The sequence below is a fragment of the Amphiprion ocellaris genome, chromosome 16 (genome assembly GCF_022539595.1).
Source record: "Amphiprion ocellaris isolate individual 3 ecotype Okinawa chromosome 16, ASM2253959v1, whole genome shotgun sequence".
Classification (NCBI taxonomy): Eukaryota; Metazoa; Chordata; class Actinopteri; family Pomacentridae; genus Amphiprion; species Amphiprion ocellaris.
In genome coordinates this window covers 21,010,556-21,034,120 of record NC_072781.1, presented here as the reverse complement: position 1 = coordinate 21,034,120, position 23,565 = coordinate 21,010,556, and the positions used below count along the sequence as shown (strand labels likewise).

Below are 23,565 nucleotides of genomic sequence, written 5' to 3'. Positions count from 1 at the left end.
CACAGCACAAAACATGACTGTGTTCTCAAATATTGTTGTATTTCTCAAATGAGGGCCATTGATGCTTTGTTATGTTTTTATACATGCAGTGACACAATATGAAACATTGCACAATTTGCTTGTGATGGTTTATGGCAAAGAAATCAACAAAGTTTCTTCAGTGTGTATGTCTGTCACTAGGTGTTCATACCTCTGTGTAAACTATAGCAGTCATCCAAAACTTCTTGGTAGGTCTTGGAACAGCCAACATAGCCCATAGGAACACCAGTATGGGCAGGACCAGTGATATGGCAGAGGCACTGACCACATTGTTTAACACTATGATGAAATAGCACACTAGCTCTGAGTTTGCTGACAGTAAGTTGTACATGGCAAACAGCAGCTTCAACAGACGGTTCTGGTTGTTAAAGAACTCTCTGCTCTGTTCCAGCTCCTCAATAAAAAACTGCCTGTAGAGATAGAAAGGGATAACAATTTATAAAACAAATGTCCACAACTAAAAGAGAAAGCTTAAGTTGTAATAAGCTATTTTCCTACAGCACACCCATAACCCAAACATTCCTTTAGCAAGCATTGTGTTTGTACTCCTGTATATTTACTTAATATAATCACTGTGGATCATTGTTTCACGTCTTTAGCCACGAATGTCCTCAGTATTTACCTGTCGCCGAGCAGCTCACTGGCTGTTCTCGAGTGCCTGTTTTGTTTTTGGTTTAATGGCTCAGGTAGTAACGCCATGCTGCTGGATGAGGGTTCTGGACTTAGAAGATTCCCAATGCTGTTGAGCCTTCCTCTAGGGGTAGACGGGCCTGTCAAAATCCTGCTATCCACCTCCAAGCAGCTAGGACAGATACATTTAAAAAATAAACAGATTAAAAAGTGAGGATGAAAAGTGGCTTATTACATAAAAATGTATTATTCAGAACAAAATTTTAGAAACATATACCCTCCAGCTGCCAGCCTGTAAAACAGATGGTCAAAACAAACACACTATTAATTACTAGAACAGGTAGGAACAAGAGCAAATTTCGGCCTTAGGGTTTCGCTAGATGAAAGATCATGAAACACCAAAGGCACGGAGTATTGATCTGATGATCATGCTCAATAAATTTCATGAAAGCCTTCAGCACAAAGAACATCCATGTTTAGGCAAGGACAATTGTCATTATATCGCCTAGAATCTACAATAAACCTGAGTAACCCTGTAAGAGCATGGAACCACATTCACAGCATGATGCATTCTGTGACTAGTGTCTCATACCCTATGACCCATATACACTAACCTGTATCTGGTGGAATTTTCTGCATCAGTCTCATCCAAACATGTCTCCAACGTGGAACTTTCACTGCCCTGAGATACCTGATCATCTCTGGAGTCTGCTGTTGTATGATGCTGCCAATCAGAGACACATTGATGCAGGTTAAAGTGTGCATGTATGTGTGTGGTCACTACAAAAGAGCAATTTTATGTAACAAAAAATTTCTGTGTTGTGTTTACCTGCTGTATCTTGTGTATGATGAAGTAGCGTTCATTGCACAGAACAGTAGATGTCTCTCTATACTGTTTAGTCAGCAGATTGAGCCACTGAGTCAGCCCGTCCACCATGGCCAAAATGATGGCCCACAAGAAGCGAAGAATATCCATGATCCTCTGAACCATCTCACCATGACCTGCAGTACACAGACAGCAACAGATTATGGGGAGGCGGTTCAGGTAACACAGCAAAGAAAACAAAATGTCACTGCCTGTGGTTTTTGTAGGAATCATAAAAAAGGGCTTAATCTCCGATTCATAATTTTTCACATGAAAAGCATTTTCACCCTAACCCTTTGGCTGGATTAGTGGGCCAAGCGGGTTACAAAAGAGAGCTATTAATTCACGTACTGTGGACTGCACTGACACTACATACTGTTGAGTGGATACAGCAACATGCTAATAGCTAAAGGTGAAGGAAGCAGAGACAATGTGAACCTACCAGACTCCCGTTCTTCTGGCTCCTCTACCTCATCCTGGATGACAGGCTCTTCAAAAACATTGTCGCCATAACCTACACACAATCACACATGCAATTACTATAAATACTGAAATTAGTATGCTTGTGTGTAATCTGCTTTACCATCTACAACTAAAATGGGATCTAGCTGAACTACGAGAACAAGCAACAAGAAACCTTTGCATTTATTTGTTACATGGTTTCATTAGTTCTTGTGATTGACCAGTGCAATTCCATAAATAAAACCGCAGAGTATGTTGTAAATCCATTATTTTTACCACCATATCAGTATTATACAACTTAATGGCTGATAAGTAGCAAATAAACACAAACTGTTGATTATGAGGCTACTGATTGTTTTCAGCAGAGATTTTTTTTTAAAAAAGGTCACATGTAGTCATCCTGACCCTTACACATAGCAGTGTAAATTATAACAGTCACATGTTTCCCCTTCTGTTTCACTCTATTTCTGTCTATAAGCATCTGAACTGTGAGATGTAAGTAAAAAAGCATGTAGAAAATGCAACCTTCCACAGAAGTAGCCTCCTTTTGTGAATCCACTGCTTCTTGTTTCTCTGTTTCTTTTATCTCAATCCTTTTCAAGTGTTTCTGGCGCCTCTGACGTTCTCTCAGAGCTGTTTTCACACTGCTCACCCATGCCTGGTACACCAGCTGGGAGAGAAAATTGGAGTAAGCAACACATTAAACATACGGTACGTCACATAAAGTGTCAACACTGAATGTTAACCATTAAACTTTGTGACAGTTTGCAACAATAGCAAACATGTGCAGCCATTCACTGAACCCAGTGTGTGAATCAGGTGTGTCTGACCTGACAAGCAGTCTGTTTCTGAGGCTTCTGCTCTTCAGATTGCTGTTCGTCTTCATCTTCACTGTCTGATTCAAACAGGTAGTACTCTCCTGAGTGGAGCACTGCAAGGAGAAGAACTACATTACAAACTTCTGTGTGTCACTTCATCAGTGACAAGAAAAAGTAGGAGAACCCCTTTGGAATAGTGCATCAATGTTGAACTTTACAAAATATGGTCAAATCTTAGCAACTATTCATTCTTTTGGGCAAATCATTCTATGTTTCTTGCCCATATTAAATACATTATTATTATTATAACACTATCATAATATAAGTTATAGTCAGTATGACCATGACATAAGAGAGGTGCTAGTCAGAGTTATGTCAATGCATGCATTCCAAGAGTAATGACAGTTGCTTGTTTTAGTGATATAAAACCATTCAAAAAGACAATGCAAGATCTTTCTGCTGCTGTGAACTATGTCTTGTAAAAAAAATAGATCTCAGAAGACTTACACAACTTAAAAAGGTACATCTTGACACAATACAACTTCGACAATGTTTTATGGGCTGATGAAATTAGAGATGGAAGACGGAATTGTTTTGGACGAAGCTCTGTAGAAGCTCAGAGATGCAGCAGTAAATGTCAAAGTGAAGTTTATTTAGAAAGCATATTTAAAAAGAACAAAAGTTGGACCAAGGGTCTGTACAATTAAAATAGCAGATCATAAAACAGGATATCTAAAAGACTTATGAAATGTAAACATAATAAAGTAATGACTAAAAAGTTAACACACAATATATGATGAAATCAGGATGTAACGCTCTACTGCTAATAACTGAATACCAACATTAAGAGGCGAGTCTACAGCAGCGACAAAGGAGGTCGAGTTAAATGTCTGAGCAGTTCTTACATTACAAGCTAAACTATTCTAGAGATTAGGATCAGTTACTGCACAGGTTCAGACACCTCGATTTTTGTGACTAGATTTCAGAACATCCAAAAGAATCTAGTTGGTCGACCTCATTGATCTAACAAGGTTAGGTATACACTCAGTTTTAGCAGTTTTAATGGTTATCTGATATTTTGATAAGCTCACAAGATTTCTACGGAGACTCGGGGGTTACGTTTCTTTCACCTTCTCTCAGCCCATCTCCATTCACATCTGAGAACACAGGTGGTGTCATTCAACCAGGGCTCCAATTATGTTTAAATGTGTTTACTGCAGCAGAACAATGACCATAAACATCTGTGTATAACAAAGATAGTTCATCATTTATAATCAGAACTGCATCTGGGTTGAAACACAAAACCAAAACCTCACAGAGGTTGAGCAGTTCTGTAGCAGTTCTTATTCAACCAGCATTGGTAATGTTTAATGGCTTTTTAACAAATACACAAAATATGCTAAATGTCTTTGTTGTAGCACCTTAAAAACATTGTGTTGTTGATGAAGATCAGATCACAATTTGTAATAATAATAATAATAATAATAATGATATAATAATGGATTAGATTTATATAGCGCTTTTCAAGGCACTCAAAGCGCTTTACAATGAATCCATTATTCATTCACTCACACATTCTCACTCTGATGGTGATAAACTACATTTGTAGCCACAGCTGCCCTGGGGCAGACCGACAGAAGCATGGCTGCCTACGGCCCCTCCAACCACCACCAACATTCATACACCAGAGTGAGTAGCTGCACTGGAGGCAAGGTGGGTAAAGTGTCTTGTTCAAGGCCACAACAGCACATGACTAGGACAGAGAAGGAATCAAACCGACGACCCTTCGATCATTGGACGACCCGCTCTACCACCTGAGCCACAGCCGCCCAATTCATGACCAATTCATGCAGAGAAACAGACAATTCAAAACAGTTCACATGTTGTCCTGCTGCCGTATTTTGAGATTTTTTTTTGTCACATCAGAAGAATTGCTTTACATTTACAGTAAGTTTTTCATCTATCAGTAGTTTGTTGCTTTTATCCAAGATGAAATAAAACGGCTGTCATACCTGTAGCATGGTCCAGCCATGGCTGGTGCCACTTCTTCCTGGACTTCCTCTTATCTGTCTGGCTCTCTGGAAGGAAACAAGAGAAGAATTAGACTTTAAAAAGGGCTTCTCAGGACAAACTTACTGCGATGTTGCTAAGGTGGATAGTGCAAATCTAAAGATTATTAGGCCATTCAAATTCAACTGGTCCTTTATTTTTTAGGTTTTATGTGGCAGGGACACAAGTTTACTGACTTCAGTTCACTGACAGGTAACTGAGTCCTACCAGGAGTCTGGCCGCTGTTGGAATTTTCACTTGTTTTATGTCCATCTCTGTACTTCTGCTGCTTGGAGCGAATTCTCTGCATCCTGTGAAAAGAGGGCAGGAAAAAGGAGAGGAGACAGAAGAAGTGAACTTAACCCATCTTTTGGAATCTGTTAAATATATTTGTTATTATATTTGTTACACACAAATGTCAGCAGCGCTCGTGGTCTGTACGCTTTCTAAAAAACCCAGGTAGGCATAGCCATACACAGTGTGTTAGAATAACTTCAAACACGTTATGTCATTTGATAATTATACAAACAATTCAATTTAATGTTAGTCAAATCTAAAGAGTAAATCAAAGCGTTCAACTACCACAAACAAAAAAAAATAAAGAATAGGAGCTGAACATGCTGAGAAACGCTGCCTCTCTATGATACATGATATTTCTGCATATTTGACAGCATTTACATTTTGGGGGGTTTACATTGCAGCTAAAAGTTAGTCTTCATCATTCATTTAATTACTAATTTTTAAAAATTCAACATCAAGCTTTCAATATCAATGTGTTTTAATGTGTTTTTATAAAGTGATTCACAAAAGTGAATTTCAAAACCCCCCCTTCCTCTACTATGGACACTTACGATCTCTTGAGCTGTGACAGAGACTTCTTCTCAGCTTGTTGGTGAAATTTAATGTTCTTCACAATACTGGCTCTGAAGAGCTCAAATCCTCTGCAAGACAAAAAAAAAGGGAGCTGTAATTATATTTATCAATAATAAATGCCATCTGCAAGTAAAAACCATCCATCCATTATCTATACACCACTTAATCCTCATTAGGGTCACGGGGGGGCTGGAGCCTATCCCAGCTGACTCGGGTGAAGGCAGGGGACACCCTAGACAGGTCGCCAGTCTGTCGCAGGGCCATATACAAAGACAAACAAGCACTCTCACATTCACACCTACGGGCAATTTAGAATGATCAATTAACCTCAGCATATTTTTGGACTGTGGGAGGAAGCCGGAGTACCCGGAGAAAACCCACGCATGCACAGGGAGAACATGCAAACTCCATGCAGAAAGATCCCGGGAAAGCCGGGACGCGAACGAGGGATCTTCTCGCTGCAAGGCGAAAGTGCTAACCACTACGCCACTGTGCAGCCCAGTAAAAACCATATGCAAGTAAATAGGAAGTCAATCTCCAAAGCAGCCTGATTTCAAAAAACACAAAGTCTCTCAGTTTCGTTGTAAGTGTCTGTACATTCAGGATCTTCTGTCACATCTCTGTCTACCAACAGGGACCCTATCTTATTTTTAAAATGTTAGGAATGAGCATTTTAAATGCTCACATTTCATTGATCTGATCAATCTGACAGAGTAGTTTGACTCTCTTGATGTGGACTTGTGTCAGGACCCCTGCCTCTGCCCCTTATTTGCACCTATGATATTTACCAATGAAAATGGAGGAATTCCTCACTTTGCTCCTTGCAGTGTCCCTTTACAGGAGGTTACTGTGTAGCCTGAGTCATCCACTCCCACAAGCCAGGGTTTATTAAATGTATTTGTTTTCTTGTAGGATTTTTGACAATATACCAGCCTACATATGCTATATTAGCTACACATAACAGTAACCCCATAGGACATTCTCAAACCACCAACTTTCTGATGTCTTGCTAGAGAACAGAACTGGACCATTTAGGTTTTTTACAGTGGCACTTATAAGCAGTGACTGTTAAACTGGGTTCAGGAGATCACTCTGATCCATATGTCACCCAAGCCATTATATACGACTTTTCCCAAAGGGTAAAGTTTCATTCAATGAGGTGATGTCAACAGATAACTCCTTCAGCAAGTCTAGCACTATATGTGACAGCACAAAGGTGTAAGTGATAGAACAGCACAAGATTCACGTTAATCATCTGGAATGGTTGAATGTTTTTTGGCCCTTGTTCTAACACATCATCATGTTTTGGTCAGAACAGACAATACATCCACACATCTATACACCGCTTAACCCTCATTAATCCAGATTAATGGAACCTAATGTCACTTGAGCCATGTGAGAGAATGGAGTTTACATCTGTTCGTGGCATCTGATTTTGGTAAGGCAGTAGTGCATCTGTTTGCTTACAGAGAAAGGGCCCGTTGATAACTACAAATGTAATCAAAGATCACACATTTTAGAGTCACAACCTTTCAGCACTTTTAGTACTGTGCATACAGTATAATAAATATTGCTACATCATATTAAATTGACACGTAAGTTAAAGTTGAACCAACTCCATTCATGTTTGATTGCGATTGTGAACCATTAAAATGAGACAATTTGATAGTTTAGAGTCTTAGTATGAAGTTTTAGTGAAGTGTGAAGTTTTTTTCTCCCATTTTGTCTTCCTTGAAATACCTGGTAGCTCTTAGCATTAGATCTACTGCAACAGCTGTCAGTCAGTTATCAGCACATACCTTGAGGCCTGTTTGGCAGAAGCCTGCAGCTCTGCTATCACATGCAGGAAATAGAAACTGAGAAAGATTCTTCTTTGCAGCAGCAGACAGAGAAAACAGATGCTGTCCCAGATAATCCCGGCCTCTTCTACTGGGAGGCTGCATGTGTTGTCGCTCACTTCTTTGGCTGTCATTTAAAAAATAAATAAATAAACATAAGAATGCTGCAGATTGTAAGGGTCTGTTAAAACTACAAAGTAAATTGAAGGCTTATTTCAAAGACTCAGCACTTGGTCACACTGTCATACCTACGCACAACTAAAGCTATGATAATGGAATCTTAAGTTGCAGTCCAAGCAGAGGAAAGGGAGATTTTTGGGTGATTTCTTGTACTGTTTAATATGAAAGCATTTGTCCTTCAATAATCAAACATTCCAAAAAATATATATAAATGTAAAACAACTGAATTAAAAATAGTTTTTGTACAATTCTATGATTAAATACATGTGCAGATACTCCTTGTTCTATATTAGTTCTCAAAAAAGCATTGTCATTATTATCACAGACTTACGATCATAGTATCCTTTGATTGTGCAAACCAAGCTGAAGAGCTGAATTACCCAACAGAAGCCCTTCTGCATCTCAAACACAAACACACACGCCAGGATCTAAAAAGATGAGGAGATGTCAATGCTTTTTACTATTGCAGTGGAGATGAACTTTTTACAAAGACATAGAGTAGAGTAACTAATAGTCTACTAAAAGATCAAAATATAGCGAAATGATGAGCCATATACTCACTGACAACAGATTTTTAGATATTATGACTGCCACGTTATAGATGATGAGACAGTCCCACAGGATGAGACGGGTCCTTGATGGTTTGACCAATAGCTGGGTTCCAAACAACAGAAAAAAGAAGCAAGCAAGCAGGTAGCCCAGTCCAAACACAGAGATCCTAGTGGCCCCTGTGATGAAGACCACTGACAACACAAACCAAAAGAAGTGGCGAAACACCAAAACTTTAGCCATGTCCAGGTAATTCCTGGAAGAGGAAGAGACAACAAAATGTATAAATACATATTTTATATCCAGACATTTAAGAAAATCAAGAGAAGCAGACAAGAAGAAAAACAAACTGTGATTGAAAGCGCAGGTTCACCTGATTTTGTCTCCATATTTGAACATAACAGAAAAAAATAAAGATACAATTTAGCTGCAGACAATGATGAAGGTAAGCTTAGAAAGTTTACCACATCAAAGAATTTCTAAGATGTTTCCTCACTTCCTGTATAATTCCATAACTGACCATTTAAAAATAAAAAATCTGTGAGGTTCTGTTCAGATCTAACTGCCAATCAGTGCTTAATTTGGTTAACATTTGACAACTGATAAGCTTTAAAGGTTTTTAATTAAACTAGAGTGCATTTTTCTGCAGAAAAAGCAGGATGATCGCAGCTGCTAAAGATTTAAACTGCTGTTGTGCAGTTTCAGCAACTTGCTCAAAGCTGTGGCAGCAGTTTCTCAGGTCTTTTAGAGTGAACCTGCTGTGCAACTGGAAACATTTTTCTTAATAATAAAGTACATAGGAGAAGGACCGCATGGAAAAATTACCTTAAAACATTGGAGAAGACTGGCCGGGGGTTGTGTAATGGCTGGTTTATCTAGATTAAAATGTCTTAACAAGTCTGATGGCGTTCAGGATTCATTGAGAGAAGCTTTAATACAAACAATTACACCATATTAAACTGAAATCTATGTGGAAGAGCTGGCCCATAGAGAAACACAAAACGTGTGGTTAATTCAATTCAGTTTACTACAGCTAAATTGTAACCTTTCTTTGAGTAAAGAGTGCACATTTGTAAATATGGGAAGCTACCCCCCTGCTCATGAGGGTACATGAGTATTTCTTCATATTCACTCCCCACAGTTTACCTGTAAAGCACATGTGCTGGTGGGAATTATCTATAGTTTAATCAAAACCTGTCTTCGAGCAGCCAAAAAGAGCTGGAGAGAACTCAAAGAACCAATAATAAAATGTAACCCTACGCTCTCTATCATCTCAAGACAATCTCTCCACTCCATGTTTCATATGTACAGACTAACTCTTTCAGACACCCCATGAGAAAATGATGCAGCCCAACCACTGGTATATGGCAAACAAACTATTTACAAATGTGCACTTTTCACATATCAACCAAGCGAGGAAGCTGCACAATGCTTAAAAAGCTTAAAGAGCAGAAGGGCTGCTTAGGCTTCAGTGGATTTACGCCTTTCTGGGACTTGTTTTGTCTAAAACATAATCAAGTGTCACATTAAAATTACCTCACCTCCATGTATCAACATATCTTCAGTTTTTATTGCAGTACTATTAAATAAGGATTTGCAAAAAGTTTTACTTTCTGGAGTGGCATAAACATTAACTAGTCTCACTTCGTTGTTTCGAACCTCTTCTTAATCAAAAGCTCCATCTTTTTCTCTTGATTTTTTTTGACTTTCGAATTGTATTGATGACCACATTTGTTGGACCTGCTGATGATATTTTGTTTAGGTAACTCCATGGTGTAACCCTCCCTTTTAGGGTTGTTGACTGCAGTCTTAATTTAAAGGCCCAGTTGACCTTTATTTTAGTGGCAATTGTCTGGAAACTATTTGTTCGGTATTTTGTCCGAACCAATTTACACTACCGTTCAAAAGTTTTTGGTCACTTAGAAATATTACTTTCAAAAGAAAAGCATTTTTTGTTATGGTTTAGAAAATAATCGAACCCAAATGAGAGTGGCACAGAGCAGGCAGACTTGAATAAACAGGGTTTTATTCACAAAACTCACACTAACAAAAACGCCAACTAGGCCCGAACTCACTACAGGAGGAAGCGGGGGTCTGAATCGGTCCGGAAAAACAAAACCAAGTGTCCCACACAGGGGGCGGCTCCGCACACGCCACAAACAAGTTCAAAAGAAAAAGTCCACAAAATCCACTGGCAGGCAGGCCAGGCAGTCAGGGTTCTTCCGGGGAATAACCCGGGGTCAGGTGAGGCAAGCAGGACCGCTCCAGCGGTCTGGACAGGGGCCGGCGGCGGCGGAGGCGGGACCTCTACGGCGGGCGAGCAGGCGGCCGGCGGCGGGATCGCTCCGGCGATCCGGCTGGACGCTGGCGGCGGGATCGCTCCCAGACTGGCGAGGCATCCAGCCCCTTCAGCGCAGGCGAGGCAGCATCAAGCCTCTCGGGGACAGACGAGGACTCTTGGAGTTCCTCCAGGATGGGTGAGGCAGCGTCGACTCCCTTGGGATCAGGTAAGGCAGCTCTCGGTCCCTCTAGGACGGTTGAGGACTCAGCCTGGAGCTCCTCCTGGGTGGGCGAGGCGGCGTCGACCCCCTCGGGAACGGGTGAGGCGGCGTCGACCCCCTCGGGAACTGGGAAAACGGATTCTCGGGATACTGGGGGGCACTGGCCAGCCCCCACGGAACCCAAAAGAAAAACAGCCGGAGGGAGAATGCCCGTTCCCGGCTGTGACTGCTGCAGAGTTCCAGCTGCAGATCGCTCCATTACCCTGTCTATTAGTCTGCCCACCCATGCCAACATGTTGACGGCAGACTGTAAGACTGCCATTTTTTCAATGAAGATAACATTGGATTAATCAGAAATACAGTCTAGACATTGTTAATGTGGTAAATGACTATTCTAGCTGGAAACGGCTGATTTTTAATGGAATATCTACATGGGGTACAGAGGAACATTTCCAGCAACCATCACTCCTGTGTTCTAATGTTACATTGTGTTAGGTTGCCTAGGTGACACCAAACTTTTGAACAGTAGTGTACATTTTTTATTAAGTAGTTTTCAGGATCATGGCTCCTGCTGTCTCTTTCCCCTGTTAAATCTGCAGTTTCTGTCAATGGAAGTATGAGTTGTAGAGAGTTACTGTTCACAAGTGTGAAAGTAAATTCAACTGAAAGCTTAGTAGGTTATCATTTATTTATATCATTATCATCTATGTAAAATTTATTTATATTTACTCGTTTTCATAAAAGCAAAATAACAAGGTATTTTATGGTTACAGCTGACCGTTGCTTTCAGTTTAATGTGTGTGTTACATGAGTAGGGTTTAAAATAACACAGGCACAGCAGACAAACAGTGACTGAGTAATAAATCAGACACACTTTTTTTTAAGACACTGTTTACCTGCAGTTGATGAAGTTAGGTGCAGGGTTAAACGGTCGACCTTCCATTGGTTCAGGTTCGTCCGTGTTCTCTCCCGCTAGAACCATCCACTCCTCCGTATGCTCACACTCAAACACCTTCCACTGTTGGGACGCACACATGAGCAGCACAAAGTCCGCTGTGGACATACACAACAATAAAACCCGCCAATGCCATCATCATCATCATCATCATCATCATCATCAGTATGATCATAAGTACAGAACACTGGTTTCTGCCTTACATTCCCTTTAGTACTGAGACAGAGTTACAGTATGTGTTGAGCTTATAATAGGAAAAGATAAAAGTGATAAAGGTTCAGAGGTTGTGGACACTCAGACAAAAGGGATTGGACAGTGTCTGCTTTAGAGGTAGACCGATATATCGGCCGGCCGATATTTTGGGCCGATATATGGACTTTTTTCAATATCGGCCATCGGCCGATATTTACAAATAAAAAGCCGATTTGTGATCAGGCACCCGTACGGGCAGCTGCCGCGACCGCTTTTCCCTTAGAAGGACCCCCGGCACTCAGAGAGCGGAGCATGAGCAGAGCGAGTGAGCCAGGGAACAACAAGCCTAACCCTAACCACTTTCAGGTTACTTTTTAATTGTATTTTTTGTAAACTTTAGGTATTTTTTTTTATGTTATTGTACTTTTTCACTTTTTGTGTTCAATAAATGTTAGAGTTCTACTAGTGTATTTAATTTGTAATATATACATGTATATACTTTCAGTGTTTAAATTGCCTTTTGTATTCGATGTGCTTTAAAAAAAAAGGATATCGGCTTCTACAATCGGCTTTAGATATCGGCCATCGGCTGAAAATTTTTTTTTTAAAAAATCGGTATCAGCATCGTCCTTTGAAAATCCCATATCGGTCGACCTCTAGTCTGCTTCATTGGTCACATTGGTTTATAGTAGGGCAGCATAGCTAATTGTGCTATCCTACTGTTCATCTGTGAAATAGGTGCCAAATTTGGTATATATTTATCTTTATATATGTAGAAGACACCTGGATAGATTTTTAAAGACGGATGTTAGCATTTACTGAGATAGAACCCTTTTCCCACTCCCAAGCTTCTGTTTCGATTGTTACTGCGCCACACAATGATTTACATCCAAATTGAAATGAAGAAAAAAAAGATTTGATTACAATGTAAGGCAATAATAAATGAAAGAAAAGCATTATATAATTAACACATTACAATGCTAACTAAATTGAAACATAACAGTAGCATGTACAGAAATGTATTAATATAGGCCATGGAACAAAGTTACCCAAATCTACTGAAGCCATTCATAAAGCTACATACCCTGTAACAAGTCTTGTATTTGACCCAGTTATGTTAATTTGTTGATTTTTCATTACGGCAAGACAATTTGCCATCAACTGTGGTAAGGCAGTTTAATGTTTGAGTAAATGAGAGATCTTAAGGTGACTACATTCTCCCTCACAGAAGCAGAGGTCTGTGTACTGAAGTACAGCCTTCAGAAAAACCATGCTGTGAATTAAGATAAACCCTTTCACAACGTTAACCATGTATTAGGAAGCAACACTTTCAATATTACCAGGGTGATGTTTCCCAAGTGAGCAGAGAATTCACATGCACTTATTCACAAGGCCACTAGAGGTTGCTTTGTCTTAACACTTTACAGGTCATTATGAGCTGCTGGCAAAACAACCCATGGGGCCAAACCAACATCACCATCCCAGTGACTCCAGGATTCAATCTACTTTAGGTAGTATTATTGTGTGAATGCAACATTTATTCACACTGTTGCATGTAATAATAACATAAACAAAATGTAAAGGAATCCAAACTATTTAAAATATATTACTTCGTTTGAGCTGTGTTTCCATAAATTATGCAACACTGTAAAATGTAACTAAAAACAGAATACAATGATTTGTAAATCATTCAAACCCTATATACAACTGAAAAGAGTACAGAAACAACATAAAAAAATAAAAATAAAGGCTCGTTTTGAATTGGATGCCAGCAACACTTCTCAAAAAAGTTTAGACAAAGGAAACGAAACCTGAAAAAGTTATGTAATGCTAATGATATATTGTGGTGTAAATGATAAAACTCCCAAATTCTTTTCAGTTGTAAGATACATGCGAGTGATTATTTTATTTGATTCTCAGTTTTAGATGATATCTATTGTTGCATTTAAGTCTAATAAAGTAGAAAAATGTTTGACCAACCCACCGACAGTCATTTTGAAAAATGGTTGCCAAGGCCACCAGGCTGTCAATTGTGATGAATATCTGGTTTGCTCCTATTACACCTGTCAACACGTCTACCAAATTTTGTGTTTCTATGAAAAATGAACAATTTTTATGCTATGGTAAGTTATGCTGCCCCACTATTAGACACACTTTTGCTTTCCTTTTGCTCTACTTTTAGTCTGCTGCTAAACTAAGGTTAATAAAACTCAACATTTCCTGCAGATATATTAAATAAACATTTAACACTCGGGGGAATCCAGCCACTGGAACACCATAAATGTTAAACTGCACATGGTGTGTTACTAAGGTTTCATGTAAAAAACCTTAATGTTGATCAAGAAATGGCAAAATACTAATATACAGCACATTGAATTTAATTAGTTCTACTGAGGGTAAACAGTACTGAAAATCTGAAAACAGTGACAGTATATGACAAGACTATTATATTTACGGAATTAGTTCTATGAAAATGTGCATAGTGCAGAAGTTACTAAGACAACAGTAGATAGTGAGTGGGTGTTGGCATTCAATAGCAAACATCAACACCATTTTTTTGAAAAAAAACAAAAAAAGAGCAGATCAGAAAACAGATATGCCTCTTAGATCTGATTTTTTTTTTTAAACGTATCTTTCAGATTTTGTACGCAATACTTTAGAATGACAAGGTGTCAGTGTGACAAAGGTAGATGTGTTTTGTTCACACATGCAAACACAGACAAATGTGCAGGAATAGGCACACAAACTGACCTATAAGGTTTTTGGAGTTAGGCACAGTGTAGAAATCAGGCAGATAGATCCATTTGATGAGAGCTGAGTTCATCAACACTGGAGTGTTCCACCGCCATGGGTAGTCTACAGGACAACAGACACAGGGAATACAGAGAGGTTCAAGCAGTCAAGTAAAAATGTGTGCAATATTAACATTATTTAACTAACTTTATACAATTCTACAGTTAGTATTTTTAAGAATAGTTCATTTTTAGCACCATATGATGTGATGCCACATGGGACATAATCTAAAGTTTCCTTTGCACAACATTCATCATGTAGGAGATTGTTTAACTTTGTGACCTAAGTAATAAACTGAACATACAGTACATAAAGTTGTGCTCAAAAGTCTACATACACTTCTAAAGACCATGTATATCATGGCAGTCTTGGGTTACTAATGACTCCTGTAACTCTGAATTTTCTATTCAGGGGTATGATATAACTTTTGTTCATTACTGTACACTCACCGGCCACTACATTAGGTTCACCTGTTCAATTGCTTGTTAACACAAATAGCTAATCAGTCAATCACATGGCCACAACTCAATGCATTTATCCATGTCAACGTGGTCAAGACAACTTGCTTAAGTTCAAACCGAGCATCAGAATGGGGAAGAAAGGGGATTTAGTTGACTTTGAATGTGGCATGGTTGTTGGTGCCAGACGGGCTGGCCCAGAAGATCTTGTGAAATACCTGATATTTCACAAACTGCTGATGTTCTGGGATTTTCACACACAACCATCTCTAGGGTTTACAGAGAATGGTCCGAAAAAGAGAAAATATCCAGTGAGCGGATGTTGTGAGGACAAAAATGTCTTGTTGATGTGAGAGATCAGAGGAGAATGGGCAGACTGGCTGGAGGTGATAGAAAAGCAACAGTAACTCAAATAAACACTCGCTACAACCAAGGAATGTAGAATACCATCTCTGAACGCACAACATGTTGAACCTTGAAGAAGATGGACTACAGCAGCAGAAGACCACACCTGTAAGCTAAGAACAGGAAACTGAGGCTGCATTTGGCACAGTCTCACCAAAATTGGACAATAGAAGACTGGATAAACGTTGCCTGGTCTGATGAATCTCGATTTCAGCTTTGAAATTCAGATGGTCAGAATTTGGCGTAAACACCAACAAAGCATGGATCAATCCTACCTTGTATCAATGGTTCAAGCTTCTGCTGGTGGTATAATGGTGTGGGGGATATTTTCTTGGCACATTTTGGGCCCCATAGTACCAACTGAGCATCGTTTAAATGCTACAGCCTACCTGAGTATTGCTGCTAACCATTTCCATCCTTTTATGACCACACTGCCCCATCTTCTAAAGCTACTTCCAGCAGGATAATGTACCATGTCACAAAGCTCAAATCATCTCAAACTGGTTTCTTGAACATGACACTGAGTTTACTGTACTCCAATGGCCTCCACTGTCACCAGATCTCAATCCAACAGAGCACCTTTGGGCTGTGGTGGAACGGGAGATTCGCATCATGGATGTCCAGCGAACAAATCTGCAGTAACTGCATGATGCTATCACGTCAATATGGTCCAAAATCTCTGAAGAATGTTTCCAACACCTTGTTGAAAGTATGAAATGAAGAATGAAGGCAGTTTTTTAAGGTAAAAGGGAGTCCAACCTTTAACTAGTAAGGTGTACTTAATAAAGTGGCCAGTGAGTGTATTTTTTTTTTTTTTTTTGGCCTTTTTGTCAGCTTTTTTTATTAGATAGGCGCAGTGAGAGAGAGACAGGGGAGAAGAGTCGGGGACAGACATGCAGCAAAGGGCCGCGAGCGGGAATCGAACCAAGGCCAGCTGCATCGGGGACCAGCCCCTGTACATGGGTTGCCCGCTTAACGCGTTGAGCTATACGGGCGCCCCAGTGAGTTCATATACCGATAACAGCTGAACAACTGCAGTTGTGTGTATTATTGTATTTTTGGTATCAAGTCACATTCAGCTTTAAAGCAGGACTCACCTATGCAGAGAGCGGGTGGTATTCCCACACACAGTAGATATTGGTAAATCATGAAGATGGACAGGAAGAGACAATATCTGGGCCAGATCCTAGCAATGGCCTCACGCCGCCGCCTCACCAACATTGCTACCAACCAACAGCCATGGATTATCACTAAAAAGTTCATCCGCTGGCCAATCACATTCACCGTCATCAGGAAGCAAATCTTTTTTTAGAAAAAGGATAGGTTATTGACGATTAAAATTAAGTAACAGTACAAAAAACTTAATTGCATTCAAAACACAGATGCTCTGAAATAGCTATTTAAATTAATGACTTTAGCATAACATCTTCTTTAGAATAACATGAAGAACATTTGCAATTTCTCATGTTCACTGTTTTCCTTCATTTACTTTTAAACATTTTAAATATTTTATGGTCCACAAAGTCCAAGTTCATGTGATGAAGTAATCTCTCCCAGCTACCTCCAGCCCAAACTTGTAGAAGGCGTAGTTGAGCAGATACTTGAAGCAGGGTATGAGGCCCTGGTCTAAAGTGTCCCTTGTGGCCGCAGGGAAGAGAGCAGGGATTGGTGGGGGGGATCGTTGGATCTGACGGTAATGATGAGCCTGGTGACGATACACTGTTGCTTCAAACACCAACAACATCAGCACTATTAAATGATTCTGCAAAAAACATTCAGGACAGAAAGAAAATTAATAGAAGAACTACATGGCCCCTTCAGATGTAGCCAAAGCATTTTACTGCGTCATCACTCTGAGCATACAAAGGACTTTTAATGTATGGATATGTAATCTGTAATGTAATTATTTATGAGTACAGACTGAATTATGTCAGTAGACTGGGTGTTAAAAACAGTCAACCCAAAGTTGGCACAGACAGTTTAATGAATTGGTTCATACAGATAACAAAGCAAAATAGTTACTCATTTATGTGTAGTATGTATCTTAGCAGTTATGCACATAGTTTTGGATTTATTCACTTTTTTGATATATTTGGACACTTTGTTTTCTTCACAGTGATCACAGATTAGAATAAAATACCTCAGCACAACCACTAGAAACTATCATGACTCATGACCTCAGTTGTACCACCCTGGGTTTCTGTTGTTTCCCTCTCTATGTGTTCCTTGTGGTCCTCTGTCCGTTTTATTGTGTGTCTGTCTTTCTGAGCTGTAGGCAGCTTTGGGCTTTTCACAGTATAGCAGAATAGGCAGTGTTTCCAAAAGTCTCTTTTTAGGTGTCTTAAAATGCTGCAGTAGTGTGGATGCCAGGCGTAAAAGAAGCAAAAGATACACTTTAAGAGCAAAGAGATGATCAAACCCTATATGTTAAAGATTGATTGAGACAGGTTCAGCTGTCACTTTCAAATGAAGTTCTAATCTAGAGGTGTCAAACGAGGTCAGAAGAGAACTGCCAGACTGGTTGAAGCTACAGAGCTAAGGCTAGGGTGACTCAGAAGTGCTGAGCAGAAAAGCACTTTAAAACACACCACGTCTGGTTGTGAACTGATAGAATAACTGTAAAAAGCAAGGTTGGTCACAAACAAATATGGATTTGAGTTTTTTTCTCATCCTGCATACACTGATAAATTTTACCAGTACTTTTATTTTACCAATACTTTTTCCTTTACTTCGTATATTTGTGTTTATGTTGTACAGTCAATCTTGATCATCTGTACATTTTGCATCAATTAGGATATTTCAACTGAATAATAATAATAATGGATTAGATTTATATAGGGCTTTTCAAGGCACTCAAAGCGCTTTACAATGAATCCATTATTCATTCACTCACACATTCTCACTCTGGTGGTGGTAAACTACATTTGTAGCCACAGCTGCCCTGGGGCAGACCGACAAAAGCGTAGCTGCCAATCCGCGACTACGGCCCCTCCGACCACCACCAACATTCATACACCAGTGTGAGTAGCAGCACTGGATGCAAGGTGGGTTAAGTGTCTTGTTAAAGGCCACAACAGCACATGACTAGGACAGAGCGGGAATCAAACCGCCAACCCTTCGATCATTGGATGACCCGCTCTACCACCTGAGCCACAGGTGCCCATGAACGTACCTTGCTGTAACCTAGGGCGGTAACATCTTTCCTGATGCCAAACCATTTGGCTGGATCCACCGGCTCCTTATACAAAGAAGAGTTCATCATCTCCTCCGGTAACAAGTTGGTGGAATTTATTAGAGGCTGTGAAAGAAAAAAGAAATAACATAAGTCATAAGTAGGACAATAAACACCCGATCACTCCATCTCTGCCACAGAACATTATAATTGCATCTGGTCAAGTTACACTATGACAACACTGACTGTGATGAAGAACAAAAAGGAGACAAGGTGTTTTTAGGTTTGTTGATGGGCCAGATGCTAGTAGAGTGCTTCCTCAGTTATCTTCTCTGTTTTTATTCCCATTTGCTTTATATTTTAACAGTAGTTAAATGATTTTTTGGGGATCTATAAAATTTTAATTTCATGGCAAATTGTTGGCTATATACAAGCTATTTTGACAACACGTCAGTATTCAGCAAAAAATGCTATAAACTAAGGGGGGGAAAGTAACAGTAAAAATTACATTACTTTTATTTCATACTGTTATGGTCCTTGCTCCTGCCCCTGTTCTTCTCTGTCCTTCTCCCTTCTTTCTCCCTCCTTTTTTCTTGTTTGCCAACTGTCTCTCCCTATTCTTACTCTCTCTAGTCTCTCTCTCCTATACCTCTCCCTCACTCGTCCCATGTCTTCTCTCTCTCCTTGTCTTGTATCTCTGGCTTCCTCTGTCTGTCTGCATGTCTCCCTCTCTCCTGTGTCTCTCTGCTTCCTGAATGTTCCACCTGCCTGCAGTCTGATTGCAGCAATGTGAATCAGCTGTTGTAATTAGCTCACACCAGTCACCTATTTGCAATTCCACCTCTAAGTATATAAGCCAGCTCTGTCATTTGTTCCCTGTTGGACCATAGACTCTGTTCCCCTTTTGGATCCTGTTCTCCCCACCAAGCCCTGCTTACCTCCTGTCTGCTTCACCCCCATCCCTGGATAACCGTCGGTCCCCTCTGTCTCCCGCCAGCTTCTGGATTCCTGTACCTGCCTAACTTGCCCCCTTAGTTTTGTTCCCCCCTGGGTTTGTGAGTACACTGTTTGTTGTCTTAGTTTAGTGTTTCTGTCTGTGTTTTCCTAGTGTTCCTGTGTAGAGTGTAGTTAGTTTTTGAGTTTAGTTGTCTTGCATATTTTGTATTAGGTCTGGTTTATTTTTTCCCCTCCAGTTTTGTTTCCTGCTCTTCCTTGAGTTTAGTTTGTTTTTGTATTTGAATAAATTTCTTAGAAGCATCCGTTTGTCTCTTGTCTGTCTGCACCTGGGTTCTCCGATTTCCCCCACCGTAACATATATATGATATTATCACATGTAATTTCACATTGTGGTATTGCTAGACATAAAATTAAAGGAAGACTGACTAGCCAGGAACTAAAAATTACTACAGTTTAGCCGATTGAGTTGTGGGTTTTTGCTCTCTGGTTGTTTTTTTTTGTTTGTTTGTTTGTTTGTTTTTTTGTTTGTTTTTTTATTTATATTCTGGGACTTTGTTAGTTCCCAACTGAAATTTAACATCATTCCTGAGTTGATGCAGCATGTGTGCAAATGTCTCACCATGCTACAGTTGCGGGAGTACTCCTCAGGGTTGACAACACTTAGCTGGTATAGCATCTTGCACACAATGATGACACACACCCAGACTGTAGAAAGACAGGAAGCCATGGGCCTAAAGCGACCATAGGGCATTGCCAGGGACCACAGCACCACCAGGACCAGATTCATTACAGATGGCTAAAGATGAGCACAGAAAAGGACTGTATTTAGGGCATAATGCACACAAACTATACAGTATAACTAAAAATGTTTGGTCACGTATTGTGTATGTGCCCCTCATTCATTTTCACGCTTAAACCAACATGTACATGATACAGGTCATTAACACAGTTGTTACATACGCCACTGATGGAGCATCCCCCTAGTTGATCCTGACTTAATTCATGTGCATTTGTTGGAGGTAATTAAGCCTCACAGCAGACTTTGGACATGGTGCTTTTAACAAGCTACACCCCCACTATTCTCTCTGCTTGCTAACACAGAAGTGTTCCTCTGGTCACTTAGTGTAACAGTAAAAGGCTGCCACAACCAGGTGCTACAGCTTGAAGTATGTATAATCTAGTAAATATTAAATGACTCGGATAAGAGCAGGGGCACCGCACTGGTGTAGTAGTTAACACTGTTGCCTCCCAACTTGAAGGTCCTCATTTCGAATCTAGGGATCTTCCTGTGGGGAGTTTGCATGTTCTTACTAATTGCTCTGACTTCGTCCCACTGTTCAAACACATGACGAGGTTAATTGATGATTCTAAGTTGTCCATAGGTGTGAATGTGAGTGTGCTTGGGTGTCTATGTGGCCCTGGACTGTGTATATCCTGCCTTCACCCTAAGTCAGAGGGACTGGAGTCTATTCTAGCTAACTTAGGGTAAAGGCAGGGTTCACCAGTCTATCATAGCGTCACACAGAGAACCAAGCACATTCACACCTACAGACAATTTAGAATTACCAATTAACCTCAGCATGTCTGTGAACTGTGGGAGGAAGCCGGAGCACTCGGTGAGAACACATGCTGGCACAGGGAGAACATGCAAACGCCACACAGAAAGATCCCAGGCCGAGATTCGAATCCAGGACCTTTGAAGTGTGACACAACAGTGCTAACCAGTGCTCCACCCCGCACCTCCCTTTAATGGATACAATAATCCAAAAACATTCATTTCCAAAAAATTGCTCATCTTGCACATTTTTCCCTAAAATATCTTAAGGCATGTGGGTCTACCATGTCTACTGTATATATTATAATACATAAATGGGTCCTTTCAGACCTTTGTCTGACTCTGTGGTTTTGTTATAAATGTTGAATGATATCTCATTTAAGCAAGTTATTTCTGTTTACTGGTCAGTTGTTCACCTTTGAAAAGTAATGTCCCATGTTAACACTCTACAGCTGCAGTAAATAGAACAGAACAACACGTCCCTTGTCAATAAAAACTAAAGATATCCTATTTCCTGTGTGGTGTTTCATTAATTCTCTATTCCATTCCTTTCACACATGCGGCACCATTCCTCCAGATTTTACCTCTTCAAGTGCAACCCACACAGACAACAAGGCCACCATCTTGAGGATGTGGAACTCCAGAAGCCTCCAGAGAAATACTTGAACTGTGGTGAGAATGTCAGAGAACCTTCTGGACAGAACCAATAACCTGTCCATCACCAGACCCCATTTACTTGGCATCATTTCCACTAAACAAGGGAAAAGAAAACATGAATGAACGAAATAGAGGATGAAGGTCAGACAGAAATCATCTGAGACATCAGTGCATGAGAATATTTAAAATATGCCTTACTGATTGTACTTACAGACGACCAAAAGTCAAATAAATAAAACATATTTTTTAGCATTAGTTCTTTCTTAACAGCAGTCTGAACATTCACCAAATGTAAATATAATCTAAATATACAGCTAATACAAAGCATACGGGTTACTTTGAAGGTCTAGCTGTTAGTATTGCACTTCATAGGCCAAGCAAGCAGACACGGGGCGTAGAAAAGGTTATCATGTACTGTAATGACATGCAAGATCCAAGTCTCTAGTATTTAGTCCAATAATGTTGCAGGACCAAGGGTGACTGGACTAGGTGAGGAGCTTGGACTTCTGGAGGGAGCTTGGAGTAGAGTCGCTGCCCTTTTGTGTCAAAAAGAGCCAGCAGAGGTGGTTCGGGCATCTGCTTAACATGCTCTCTGTACACATTTCTTTGGAGGTTTTCTAGGAACATCCAACTAGGAGGCAATCACATCTAGTCCCTTGCTCATTCCTTGAATGGCTGAGATTTTGATTGTGGTTGTGAAATTCAAAATGACCTTATAGGCCTCCAGTAGCTCCCAGCCACCCCTGTGGCCTGCTAGTTCAGTGCTTGTTTAAATTTCTGAGTCTGCTGGCCTTCAACCTGCTAGCTCTGAGCTTGGCTTCTGATTGTTAGCAACCCATCAGTTAGCCACCGTCCTACTAGCTTCTTGTCTGTTGGTGTTTTTGAGTCAACTACCTACCAACCAGCACTCAGGTGATTAGCCTCCAAGCCACAGGCTATGAGCCTCCTCATTAGCTAGTTCCAGTTACTGAGTTGATTAGTCTCCAGCCTTCTAGCCACCTTAAAGGTCCCCAGTCAATTACCTCCCAGCCAACCAGGTCCCTGCTTGTTACAGTTCCTGAGTCAGCTAGCCACCATTCTGTTGCCAAGTCTGCCAACTGCCTGTCATCTCCAGCACCTGAATCAGCTACACACCATCCTGCTAGCCTCCTGCCAGCTACTGCTCCTGTGTTCGCTTGCCACTTGTCCTGCCTCTGTGATGGCTAGCCTCTTGCTCTTCTCATGATGAATCCAAGTCTCCATCTTGACAGCCTCCAAACTGCTTGTCTCCAGGCAGTACCTGTCTGATTTCACCTCTGATGATTCCCTGGAGTCTCCTCCAGTGGCACTTGCCTAACTTTCCTTACCGCCCCCACAGAAACAGTGAGTCTCCCTGTCATGCAGCTCCAGAACTGCTAGTCTTCAGCAATATTTTAGTCAGCCAGAACTGAATCTGCCAGTTCCCTGCCCGATTCTGCCCCCCCATGATCCCTAGTTGCCATCTTCTGATGAGTCCTCCAGAAGGAAGTGTAGCTCCACTGATGTTGTGTGATGACTTGTGTGTTCCTTAGTCTATTAGTGTATCTCAAATAGTTAGAATATTGTGAAAAAAGTTCCCTTGTAATTTCATTCAGAAAG

General features: G+C 40.4%; 1 protein-coding gene across 3 annotated transcripts in view; it reads right to left on the bottom strand.

The window, feature by feature from the left end:
* Positions 1-23,565, bottom strand: part of piezo1 (piezo-type mechanosensitive ion channel component 1) — a 98,471-nt gene that overhangs the window by 18,652 nt on the left and 56,254 nt on the right. For all 3 annotated transcript variants that reach the window (XM_035944723.2, XM_023262809.3, XM_035944724.2), the window contains 20 exons: positions 21,876-22,042; positions 20,356-20,532; positions 18,780-18,905; positions 17,169-17,369; positions 16,705-16,909; positions 14,703-14,807; positions 11,701-11,857; positions 8,316-8,559; positions 8,086-8,182; positions 7,536-7,701; positions 5,715-5,804; positions 5,092-5,174; positions 4,827-4,892; positions 2,827-2,927; positions 2,522-2,666; positions 1,977-2,048; positions 1,499-1,671; positions 1,284-1,393; positions 662-841; positions 191-449 (listed from right to left, as the gene is read on the bottom strand). In XM_035944723.2, the coding sequence (XP_035800616.2) occupies positions 191-449; positions 662-841; positions 1,284-1,393; positions 1,499-1,671; positions 1,977-2,048; positions 2,522-2,666; positions 2,827-2,927; positions 4,827-4,892; positions 5,092-5,174; positions 5,715-5,804; positions 7,536-7,701; positions 8,086-8,182; positions 8,316-8,559; positions 11,701-11,857; positions 14,703-14,807; positions 16,705-16,909; positions 17,169-17,369; positions 18,780-18,905; positions 20,356-20,532; positions 21,876-22,042 (2,924 nt within the window). The remainder of the gene's footprint in view (positions 1-190; positions 450-661; positions 842-1,283; positions 1,394-1,498; positions 1,672-1,976; positions 2,049-2,521; positions 2,667-2,826; positions 2,928-4,826; positions 4,893-5,091; positions 5,175-5,714; positions 5,805-7,535; positions 7,702-8,085; positions 8,183-8,315; positions 8,560-11,700; positions 11,858-14,702; positions 14,808-16,704; positions 16,910-17,168; positions 17,370-18,779; positions 18,906-20,355; positions 20,533-21,875; positions 22,043-23,565) is intronic.